This window comes from Pleuronectes platessa, chromosome 24, assembly GCF_947347685.1.
Source record: "Pleuronectes platessa chromosome 24, fPlePla1.1, whole genome shotgun sequence".
Lineage (NCBI taxonomy): Eukaryota > Metazoa > Chordata > Actinopteri > Pleuronectiformes > Pleuronectidae > Pleuronectes > Pleuronectes platessa.
Genome location: NC_070649.1, coordinates 98,911 through 111,310, shown reverse-complemented (window position 1 = coordinate 111,310; position 12,400 = coordinate 98,911). Strand labels below are relative to the sequence as shown.

General features: G+C 44.6%; 1 protein-coding gene across 1 annotated transcript; it reads right to left on the bottom strand.

Moving 5' to 3' along the window:
- Positions 1–960: 960 nt before the first annotated feature.
- fmnl2b (formin-like 2b) lies at positions 961–12,073 on the bottom strand. The gene is made up of 27 exons (XM_053417276.1): positions 11,582–12,073; positions 10,508–10,591; positions 9,926–10,006; positions 9,749–9,825; positions 9,568–9,651; positions 9,013–9,156; positions 8,806–8,932; positions 8,608–8,684; positions 8,268–8,361; positions 8,105–8,179; positions 7,812–7,922; positions 7,571–7,720; positions 7,375–7,476; positions 7,045–7,265; positions 6,494–6,594; positions 6,222–6,398; positions 4,664–4,788; positions 4,368–4,570; positions 3,988–4,222; positions 3,804–3,872; positions 3,601–3,681; positions 3,364–3,493; positions 3,077–3,237; positions 2,874–2,975; positions 2,692–2,790; positions 2,485–2,608; positions 961–2,399 (listed from the first exon to the last, which is right to left on the bottom strand). Exons 1-27 carry the CDS (start codon positions 11,696–11,698, stop codon positions 2,311–2,313), a joined length of 3,240 nt encoding a protein of 1,079 aa, XP_053273251.1. The 5' UTR covers positions 11,699–12,073; the 3' UTR covers positions 961–2,310.
- Positions 12,074–12,400: the final 327 nt, after the last annotated feature.

Here is a 12,400-nt window from a genome sequence, read left to right as displayed (position 1 = left end):
CAACAGGATTCACTACATGAGAAGAACCAGTTTGTAGATTCTTGTTTAAAGTGTTTGTACATCATGTCTGATGGAGATGAAGGAGCAGATGAACTGAGGAGGTACTCTCAGTGATGGTAGACGATGTGAGGAGACATGTGTGAAACTCCATGTGTCCTCGACATTCTATAGACCTACAACAGCAGAACTAAGATCTAAGACAAACCTGGACCGGCTCTAATGATAACTTTATCACAAAGGAAGGTTTGAATCCTCAACGTACAGAGGGAGTCTGCCTCCACAACTGAAGCTGAGATGATTCCACAGGAGAGGAGCTTGATGCTGAAGCTCTGGCTCCTCTGCTTTTAGAGAATTTAGGGGCAACAGCCTGAATTCTGGAAGCTCCAGTGGTGATAAGGTACGATCAGCTCTTTAAGGTTTGATGCTGCCATTTTATTAATGGAGGTGAGGAGGAGGATTTTAAATTCTATGTAACAGGAAGCCAGTGTTGTGAAGCTAACACAGGAGACATGTGGTCTCTGTTCCTGGTTGTCTTCAGGACACGTGCTTTAATGCCAATTAACTGTTCTAGTAATAAAATGTGATGATCAATAGTGTTTCTTTAAGTAACTGTCTAAATAAATTACAGGATTGTAAGCGGAGATCTGTGATTGAGGATGTATTATTGTCAACTGAGGGCAGGAGTTGGTAGATTATTTCATTCTAATATTGAGAATTTTATCATTATAGAAGTTCAAAAAGATATTGCTGCTCAGGGAAGGAGGGATACTGGGTGGGATGCAGCTGTGACTTTCAGCTACAGAGGTAGAAATATGGGGTTGTCTGTATTTTCTTCTATTAATGTGGAGTAGTAGTCAGCTATAGCTTTGTAGACCCTTCTAGTATACTTCAAGACGTGGCTCTGAGGACTGTGGGTAATGTAGTTCATCAGATCATTTGACTCTTAGGCAGTGTCATGTGGACAGGTGCGTTTTATTGACCCACCAAGTGCAGAATCACCAACAAACACGTTACGAGCGTAGCTACACAACTTTCTATAAAATGTTTGTACACGTAGAAAAACTTTGTGCTGTTTGACTTATTTTTACTTGAAATTAAGGTAAAAAAAGGATTTTCATGATGAGGGTAAAGTGTGGATACTGAGACACGAGTCGCTGTCATCAGTCTGGGACATTCCACAAACACACTGCGGGACTCGATTGTACCGGTTGGTCCAGGTGTGACAGACTTGGGACGAGACTCGAGTCTCCACAGGTGAACGATGACTGTCTCTAATTGTCGGTTCAATCCTTTCCGTGTCTGTCCATGTGTGCCCGAACCACAGTATTACTTCCGTGTTTTCTCTGTTGTAAACAACAGCTCATGTCACTTCAGACATGTGAATGTGACATCTGCCACAGTGCCCCCTGTAGGGTGATGCTTCAGACTGCAGCCCACAGCTGAACTCAACAGGTTCCACATTTAGAACCAGAACCTCAAAGTTCCTGGATTCTGGATTCCTGTGGCTGTGCTGCTAGCTGGCTAACAGCAGGAGTGAAGGGGTCGAGTTGGGTCACAGATAAAAAGTTTGATTCTGTTCATGATGAATGTAAATAAAAAGTGTCCTTGGCTCCGAGAGCACAGTAGAACACAACAGTAGAACACAACAGTAGAACACAACAGCATGACACAACAGTAGAACTCAGAGAAGTGAAATGACCAGAACCCTGTACACCACACAGATTGAAGGAACCCAGAACAACCAATATACCACAGACCGAGTAGAGCTCGGACATTAATGGAGGGGGCGCCCCCTATCTTCCCACACCAGAAAGTCAATTGATTAGTCACTGACCAGGGTTAGACTATAACTTGATTATTAATCATTGTTGTGATCTCAAACAATACCAACTCATCAGAACTCTGTACAGTGCCTCCTATGGTAAAAAGGTGTGTGACAGACTATCTGCTTCTTTTTAATCTCAACTTTTCCTATGAGGTTGAGGACAAAGTTTTTAGTTTTTTTTAAACGTTTGTAAATGATTTAGAGTCTGGAACTACCCGACCTTGAGTCAATATCTTCAGTCGCTCCAAAGGATCTTCTTCAGCACTGAGGAGGATGTTGAGTTTTAGTTTCTGGAGATAAATCATTTTTTATAGTGTTCTGGGGGTCAGGGGTCGTCTGGGTCCAGAGTGTGTGACGAACTGACCATAAAATTGTTTATTCACATTGATCAATTAGAAATGTTCAAAGTGCTAATGTTCCCATTTATTACAAGTGGGTGTGGCCAGCCAAAGATATCCCTTGTCCTCTCTCTCTCTCTCTCTCTCTCAGTAGTGCTCCTCAGAGTGGGCGGGGTCACAGAAGAAGCGAGAGCTGCGCTTGGCCGATCGAGCCGTAAAGGGGACGGTCTTCAGAGCTGCAGGTAAGAAAACAAACAGCCAATCAGGAGACAGATGGGGAGCGGTAGGTGTGAAGTATGTTCACCTGATCAGAATGTTTACCTGTGATAATGTCCTCGATCGCCCCGTCCTTCCCCTCGTAAACATGGCGGCTGTCTTTCCCCTGTCGTCGTCTCAGCTCAGACATCAGTTCCTTCGGCTGCCGCTTCCCCTTGTGGGACGGAGACTGGCGGAGTGGGGGAGAGGGGTTATTCAGACCAATCACAGACTGTCTAGATGATGACACAAGTTCAGAGGTCAAAGTCTAACCTTCGTCTCTTCCTCTTCCTTCTGCTGCTCCTCCTGCTCCAGTTTTTCCAACAACATCTGCTCCTGACGCCGCCGCTGCTCGTTCTCGTCCTCAGCCAGCTGAACACAGGAAGTGACACACAGGAAGTCACGCATAGGAAGCCGCATGCTGGAAGTACCTGAGATGAGTTCTGTTTACTCACCCTGTACGCTTTAATGAAGCGAACAAAGATGGGGAAGAAGACCGACGGCGGCATCGTCTTGGAGCTTTCTCCAAAAAACTTGACGGCATCTTCAAATGCGTCCTATAGATTTAAACCATCTTAGTTTTTACAGTGTAAAGTTTTTAAACACGACCCTATTATTTTCAGCAACACTGTGTGTATGTGTGTGTGTGTGGATTCACCTGTGCGATGTGTGCATCCTCTTGCAGTTTGCTGAGTCGTGATTCGTGCCTGCTGATGAAATCTTTCAGCGTGGCGTTGTGTTGAACACTGAACTCTCTCCAGGTGAGTTCCATCCCTCGCTGCAGCTCCTTCACGTCACACAACACATTCTCCAGACTCACTACACACACATGTCAGGTAAGTGAGCAGCTCTGTGATTGGCGGATAGATTCAGTTCACCATATGGTTCACACACAGGTGAGTCACATGGTATGTGAGTAGCGCTGTGATTGGATGACAGACTCACCTGCAGCAGCTTTGTCAACGTAGTGAAGTTCGTTATAAAACAGTGACACAGACGAATATTTCTCTCTCACAACGTTTGAGATGTAATGAAGCAGCGTCTGCTTCCTGTCAGTCGACTTTGTGTCCAGCAGCTACACACAAACACACAAACAATAATAATATAGAACAAGTTAAGTCCCCCGTTGTAAACATGTGTGCTTATAATATATATATGTGTGTGTTTGTGTGTGTGTGTTACCAGGTCGAGACTCTGTAGTTTAAATCCATACACTGCTCCTCTTTTACTACTGTTCATGTAGTTTCCAAGAGCCAAGATGATCTGAAACAAAACATATATATATATGTATATATAATCAAATATACACATTGTATAAACACATATATAAAATGAACCCTGACTGTATTGTATATAGAATAAATGTAGATTGATTGTCAACAAACCTCCAGAATCTTTTTAAGCTTCCCGGATGATTTGATAGAAATCGAAGCAGCAATGATGGCGTGAAGTTGCTGAGGAAACACAAGACAGTAAGACAGGTCACATTTACCTGTCTGTGTGTCTGTGTGTCTGTTTGTCTCTCTGTCCACACGTCTGTCTGTCTGTCTGTCTGCCTGTCTGTCTTACCGGGGTCAACATCTGGACGTTGTCTGTGAAGTTTCCCATGAAGGTTATGATGTTCATGCGTTGATTGAGTCGTTCGATGCGACTAAACTGCATCATGAACCGATCTTCATCGCTCAGCGCCTCCACTGGTTTCCTATCTCTCTCATACTGACGCAGCGTCTTCACTTCGGCCTCAGTCGGCAGGAAACGCATCAAACACTCCACAAAGTCCATGCGCACCGTCCGCAGGTCAAACCTGCACAAACCGGAAGTAGAGAGAGATTCAACCTGTCAAATGGATGCCCGGCATCCAATCAGCAGCAAGAACACACCTGAGTGATTAGTCTTTGAACTCGTTGTTTATTATTGACACATGCTCTGATTGGTGAAGGTTGACCTACGTGTGGATGGCTCGACAGATGACCTCTGGACCCTGGCCGGCTTTCCTCAGCGTGATGGCGAGATTTTTAGCTCGATTCGCTTCAAGCAGCGAAACTTTTGACACCGATTTCTGAGGAAGTTTCTGTCGTGACAAAGTCAAGTCAACAGCCGGACCCTGAGCCTTCGTCTTAAAGAGCTCCTCGAACTCCTCCACGTCCAGGGCCTTGAGAGACAGACAGGTGTTATACAATCACATCTTATTGATTACAAATGATCACATGTTATTGATTACATATGATCACATGTAAAAACTCACCTGAAGGATGGACTCGTCGTCGATGTCATTGAAAACGGTTCCATTGATCTGACTCGGCTTCAGAGCGACCCAGTTCAACACCGGCATCCGGAACTTAGTCTGGATCGGCTTTTTGATCTTAACCGCTGTGAGAGACACACAGGTCAGCGCAGAGACAGACAAATGAGTAACACTGAGACAGACGGGGGAGGACACGTGACAAGTTGAAAATAAATGGATAAAAACATCAGCTAAATGTAATGTAAGGATATGAAAATAAACTTGTGTTTTTTCTTACATTGTTGACTTTGTTTATTTTTGTGTGATTTCAGTTATCGTGTTAATTAGTGATCTTGATTTGGTCTTGATCTTAAGTCTGAGATCGATTGCTTTAGTCACCTTACGGTAAAGTTGTTACTGTGGAAACTCGTATGTTCAAGCCACATGTTCAGGTACATGTTGAACTTTGGAGTAAACATATCTGTAGCATGTTGCCGCTGAGTTGTTCCTGACAGAAGTGAACTGTGTGTGTGTGTAAAAACATCTTCCTGTACACAGATAGTAATAATTAGTATTGACACTTAATTTCTTTTATCTGTGTGATATGTTTTATGCACTTTAACTCATTTCTGAAAGCGGTTATGTGAGTACTGAGATTAAGATGCTATGAGAGAGAGAAATATCTCAGATTAATACTATGTGTAAGCGATGTATTTATGTAGTTTATATTTCACCAAACATCCACTATAGTTAATGTTTTTCATGTAAACATCTGTTTTTAGATTCATTTCTTTCGGGTAGCTTTATTCTGATAAGTGGTGTTTTCGTTTGGTGACCTGTAACCTCCTTGTGATGTCATATCCTGTGGATTGGCGCTCTTCCCCGCAGTTCGCGCCGCTGAGGAGCGTGAGATCGAACCGTTGCTTCGGTCGATAAAGTTGAACCAGGTAAAAACTAGCTAAAGTCAAAAGAGGTGCAGATGGACTTAGTACGTAACAGAACTGCGCGTTGTTCACGTAGTTAACCGTGTCCGCACTTTGTGTAACATGCTAGCTAGCTAGCTACCTGAAGCTACGCCGGGAGCATTGAGACCACGTGCGGCTAATCCTCGACAGGTGTGCATGGAGACCTCGTGACGTGAACCTGCTGTACTGAACAAATTGTTTTCACAGGTATGTGAGCCCCCCCCCCCCTTTTGTTACATGGTCATGTAAATCTGATTTGTGTTCATAATTTTGTTTTTTCAGTTGTATATTTATTTATATACTGTTTATCTTGGTTCATGTTTGCATGTCAACTTAAATTGATAAAACAGAACCTTGCTTCTTGGGAGTGGGAAAATAGATTCAAAGGTTTATTATGAAGACTTGTGATTAAACTGTGACGTGGAAAGGTTGAGATAGAAACTGAAACTATAACATACAACATATAACTTACAACATAGAACTTAGAAGTGAACTTACAAAATAACTTGAGCGGACCCTCTGTGAGGAAACATGTCAAACATCCACATGTTAGTTGACGTTTGCTTGATTCTGAATGGTCAAAGTGTTGGGGAACCTGAACCTGTGACACTCACCTGCAAGTCCCGAGTTAAAGATGACCGTTGGTGACCCCCCTGACCCCGGAAGAGGGGGGGCCACAGGGGGAGGAGGAGGGGGTGCTGGGATGGATGATAGCTCGCTGGTCCGACAGGGAGGGGGAGGTGGGGGCGGGGGAGGAGCAGCAGGAGGCGCGGGGTAAAGACCGTTGGACACTGTAAGGATGAAGAGTGGAAGAAATGATTCATTTGAGGTGACATAAGAAACAACTGATCACACGGGCGTTCTGATTGGTCGACCTGAAACCCACCTGTGTCTGGCATTGGTGGTGGTGGAGGAGGTGGAGGGGGTGGGGCGGGCATGCCTGGAGCTTCACCTGGCCCCATGTTGTGATAGGCTACGGTCTCAGGGCTGCAGAAATCAATGATCAATAATCAATCAACCAATCGCTCAGTCAGTGGTCAGAGTGATAGTTAGGGCCCAACCCCCCTGACCTTTAACCCCATCCCCCAACCTGTTTTAATAATCAATCGATCAACTAAATCAATAAAACAGACTATTTTATAGAACTGGTGAAATTATGAGGAATCAAAAATGATGTTATCAACATCCCAGTTAATCAATTACTATTTATAATCATAATAATGAAGGTAATCGTTATAACAATGATAATAATGTAAGTTTAAATGTACATAGTTACTTGTGGGATCCTCAGGGTTCTTTTCTTGGTCCTTAATTTCATGGTCACATCAATACATTTTTTTCAGATTCCGATCTTACAGAATATTTTTCCTCGACAGGAACGTTAAACATTCTTAACTCTGTCGTGGCTGTGGTCTCCTGAGGAAACACCTGTGTTACCTTGGCGACAGGTTGGGGCAGGGGGGAGGTGAGGGGGAGGCACAGTCAGTCACCCCCCCGTCACCCTCTCCTCTCTGGGGTTGAGGAGCGCCCGGACCTCCTGCGTGCTGCGCCTCCTGAGCCTGACGCTCCAGACGACTCTGACGCCGGATGGTCTGGTCCTTCTCACGCACGATCCGCCGCAGCGTGTGGACCTGAGTGTTGGTGTTGGCGTGCATGTCCTGCACAGGTAACACGTGTTCAAGGAAGCCTCTTGTTTACTGATCACATGAAAAATTGCAAAAATAACATCATGTGTAAAGTGTTCTGCTCCATGGTAGCAGCACTGACCCGCAGGTGATCCAGCTCCTTGTTTGTTTGCATCAATTGTTTCTCCAGTTCTACAATTTTCAGCATCGCTTCATTTTCTACGTCCAGGAGACGCTCGGACATCTGAGGACAGAGAGAGAGAGAGAGAGGCAGGTCCTGGTCAGTGCAACACCTGTCTGTCTGTAAAACGGTCTGTCTCTCCACCTGTCTGTCTCACCGTGCCCAGGCTGTCCTCCAGCTCCTCCACTCTCTCCAGAGCAGCGGTTTTCGTCTCTGCGTCTTCGAGCAGCGTCCCGACGTCGAACACGTTGTCAAGGTACGCCTGGATCTGTACCTGAAGCCTGTCGCTCTCTGTGTGCTTCAACCTCTGGTGAGGGAGACGGGGGAGAGGTTAGGTAGACGGGTGTGTTGTACAGAGGTGGTGTGACTGGCTGACGGCAGGTCATGTGACGTGTTACCTCCAGGTGCTCGTCCAGGTTCAGTTTGGTGAAGTCGTACTGAAGATGAACCCTGAAGTTCATGTCCTCCACAGAATGAACCACGATGTTAATGAACTGCATGCACGCCACCTGTCACCATAGTAACAAGCACTGATTCACCTGATGATGTCACAGTGATGTAACAGGTGAGTCGTGTGACTGTCACACAATTTTTTAATGACTGAAAGAATGTTTCAAAACTTAAGCGTGACGAGGAGGAAGTGACATCATTTATTCAAATACCTGTTTTGTTTAGTTACTGATCAACTCACCAAGAAGTCGATGTTGTCGTCTTCGTTCTTAAAATGTTCCATTAACTTCTCGAACCGCATGGACTCTGAACACACCTTCAACAAACCAACCAACCAATCAATCAATCAGCCATTCAACCATCCTGTTCAATATTGAAGAGAATATTAGTCAAAGGTTATTTACAGTTTTAAAGTTGTCAAAGGCTGAAAGGATGATGTCATGACCTCCTCTGACCAAACACACGGCGGCCAAGAGCTCCAGCACGAGAGCCTTCGTCCTGGGGGCGGAGTCAGAGAGGGTTAGACACTTTTATCGCAGCCCCCACCCCACACCCCACCTTTAAACTGTGTAGTTTTATTTTTTGAAGGACTTGACTTTTATGTGGAAGGATTTAGCTGTTTTTGTGAAGGAAAGTGTAGTTTGTATTTTAAGGACTGTTCTATTTTGAGAGACAGTTTATTTTCATTTTGAAACACTGTAGTTTTAGTTTGTATGACAGTTTGGTTTATTTTGAAGGTCTGACCTCGGGTTCCTGTTGTTGAGGCTCAGAGCGATCTCGTTGACGGCATGAGGATGTGACATCACCATGTTGAAGCCGTACTGAGGAAGAATCACATGGACTTTAAGAATGTTACTGTTCCACATAATAACTGTTGAAATTCATCATTCATTATCAAACATGATGCTGAGTTGATCAGGTCACATAACCAGGTGTTTTTACCTGGTAGTTCATGATCGCTCTCAGACACATGACACAAACATGGACGTCGTCTTTCTTACAGACCAGTCGAGAGTTCTTCAGAGTGCGACGGCTCGGCAGCGTGTTGGAGCGGGTCACCAGAGCGGAGCTGCAACCACGACCACAGAGGTCACCTGGTGAGTGGTACATCTTAAATACTTCTACTTATGATCTATTATAAACTGGTACCTGATGGAGTGGCGAGCTGCTCGGGGGACAGAGGACGACGGTGACGGGAGGCTACAGTCGCCATGGAGATCCTCTATGGACCGACTCCAGGGAGAGTCGATGGATGAGATGTCACCTCCGACCTCCGACTGCTCGCCGTCAAACCTGAATATTGATATTCCAATAAATACTTGTGTGGCTATACAAATGTTAAAGGCTCAGTGCGTAGAATTGAGTGACATCTAATGGTGAAGTGTGATGTTGCAGCTGCAGAGCCCTCACCCCCCTCCTCCCAAACATTACAAAGAACCTGTGGCAGCTTCAGTTGTCATAAAAACTGAAAAGGTTTAGTTGGTCCAGTCTGGGCTCCTGAAAAAAACATGGTGGGCTCTATAGAGTGGACTAGCTCCTGATGTAAAAAAAAGTATTTAAATGTAATAATTACATTGTTTTACATAATTACATTTTCAAATATAGTTACATAGATGTAAATACATAGTCTTTGAGCATGTTACTGATCTATTAGATTAATTATCAGCTAGATGTATAGAATCTGACACGTGTGGACAAACTCACGTGACGGCGTACTGAGCGAATGAAAGATATTCGACCAAAACGTCCAGACCCCGGTTCTCCTCGTTCAGGAACTCTCGGACCCACCTGCAGCCAGAGAGACAGACAGGTCAGACAGAGAGATACACAGGTTAGACCGAGAGAGAGAGACAGATTGTTAAAGATGGTTCAGAGAGACAGGTACCCGATATGGTTCGTACGAAGAGAAATCTCGAGTTCTCTGAGAGTTTGAGTCGACTCCTGAACTCGTCTTCTGAACTTCTGCAGACAGACAGGCAGGTCAATGACAGTGTCCACAGGGCGATGATGTTAAATTGTTTTCCAATGGAATGTGGTTCTTAAACTACATCTCCTAGCTCACCTTGCGAGTGACGGCCGGGTCCAGGAAGCCTCTGAGTTTCTGAATGTAGGTGTGAGGTGGATTCTTCACCTGAAACCGCTCCTACATCAAACACAAAATGATTGGATCACATCAGATATCGAGAGCAGCCCAGTCACACCTGATTGAAGTGAAACTCTAATGACTGCTCATTATGTTAACCAAACTCGTTTGAAAGATAAAACGAGATATAAAGAAGTTAATGGGAAATATTAACAATACCAATGTATTTTAGTAAAGTTAATAAACTGCTGCTAGTGTTTGTGTTGGTTTCCTTAGATCAAAAACATTGTACAGTGGCCGTTTGTATGAGGGGCCCCAGGGCCGCATTGCATGTTTGTGTTTCAGTCCATAGATTCAGGACTGATATTTATTGAGGGGGGATTGACTATGTTGCTGGGTAACAGTCTTTGAAAAGATGATTGGTTGATCATTTTAATGGTGCTGCCAGAAAATCTATAAGAACTTTAAAGGTGCTGGGGACCCGGAGACAAGAAAACGTGTCTGAACTTTGACCTCCACAACCTCTTACAATTCAAACTTATGAACTTTAGTACCATTTACCTGATCACAGATCAGCTCCCACTTCTTATCATTGTCGTATGAACGCAGAAGACGCACCTTATCAGGAGGCAGGTTCATAGAATTCTGAAACAAAAACAGTTAACAGCTTGGTTATCCATAAATTATCTCTGTCTTTAAATAAGTATCTGTGTGTGTGTCTGTGTGTGTGTGTGACAGCGTGTGTGAGAGCCTCAGGGTTCTGCAGTTTCTCAGCTGAGCTCTTCAGGACACATCTCAGTTGTACTTCCTGGAATCTGGAGTCACTCTCTTAGTTTGGGGATTTCATCCCCAGGTGCTCTGGTCACCACTGACACCACCTCTTGATGGATGTGGCTGAAACTCTTCATGCCTTGTGGAGTTTCCTTGTCTTGATGTCAGGTTATTATATCAGCGTGATATCTCATGACCAGCAGGAAGTATCGGTGGATGGTTCAGACCGTGTTCTTTCCATAGTAGCTCACTCTTCAGGACCTGTTTTTATCTCTATAGGTTCTTGTCCGTGGTAGACTTACTTTTTGCCTGTTATTGTTGCTGTAGATCCTGGTGATGTAGATAAGATTGATTTCTTCCTCAGTCTTCGCGTACAGCCTGATTTCAATGTAGAGGAGGTGGCTGACGGTGTCTCCACGTCTGCTCTGGTTTCCATATCCGCTCTGTGTTGATGTGACTGAGGATTGAGATCTGTGCTGAACAGCTGTGACGACAGCGTCTCCACTGCTCTTCATGTGAACTTGTGTCTCATTGAGTTTGTGTGTGTGTGTGTGTGTGTGTGTGTGTGTGTGTGTGTGTGTGTGTGTGTGTGTGTGTGTGTGTGTGTGTGTGTGTGTGTGTGTGTGTGTGTGTGTGTGTGTGATATCTTTTTTTCTCATCAGACCTGTGGATACTTCACTATGTATATATGTAACCACACAGTGTGTACAGGGTTGTGTGTCTATGCTGGGTCATTTCTGTACATACTGTGTGTCTATATGTATTTGGCCATGTTTGATGTGGGTATGTTTTGTGAAATGAATGTAGAGTGTGTGTCTGCTGTTGGTGCAGTGTTGTGTAGATATTTGTGTGTTGTGTACTCACCAGTGCGATAGAGAACCGTTCCTCCAGCTCGGCCGGGTCTGGCATCGGGAGTCGAACCGGAGCGGCTCTTGAGCGGATCACGGCCAACTGGCTCTCCATGCTCTCTGCGTTCCCCATCACACACACACACACACTGAACACACCCACCTACAACAAAACACGCACACACATGTGGTCGGCCATCACAGACGGGCAGATGAGGTAGCTGAGGAGGCCTGTCTGTCTGTATCTCTCTCTCTCTCTCTTTGTCTGTTGTCCTCGCTGCTTCCGTCGCGGCTGATGAGGATGATGATGATGAGGAGGAGAAGCTTCGTTCTGCTGTGGTGTGTGTGTTAATATAAATTGTGTGTGTGTGGGTCGGATCAGCCGGTTAATCCTTCCCCCTCTCCTCCCCCACATGAAGAAAGAAAGAGAGAGTCGTCCTCCCTCCTCTTTGTCTCTCTCTCTTTCTCACTCTCCTCCTGCTCCAGTCTTTGTCTACCTCGCTCGACCCTCCCTCCTCCTGCCCGCTCTCTGCCTCCTCAGACAATGAACCCTCTGCTGCCACAGGCTCCGCCCTCAACACACACTATCACACACAGACACGCTCACACACATACACACACACACAGTATTACCAAATAATATAGATATTTTTGATTTTCTTTAACAATCATCGATTAGCTTTAAAATAACTAATAATTGTTAACATTAATGATCAAAATTATAATTTGTCATTAATATGAGATTTTATCGATGCTAAATAATTGATTTCATAGAATTATAAAAAAGTCTTTATTTTTCTACCTTGTGTACCATATACAATATATTGAATGTTAA

What these genes read in the sequence shown, in the direction of transcription:
- fmnl2b (XM_053417276.1), bottom strand. Translation starts at nt 11,698, where the DNA reads ATGGGGAACGCAGAGAGCATGGAGAGCCAGTTGGCCGTGATCCGCTCA. An exon ending in ACCACCAATGCCAGACACAG is followed by an intron (nt 6,399 to 6,493) that starts GTGGGTTTCAGG and finishes TCATCCTTACAG; the next exon opens with TGTCCAACGGTCTTTACCCC. An exon ending in CGTTGACAAAGCTGCTGCAG is followed by an intron (nt 3,238 to 3,363) that starts GTGAGTCTGTCA and finishes ATGTGTGTGTAG; the next exon opens with TGAGTCTGGAGAATGTGTTG.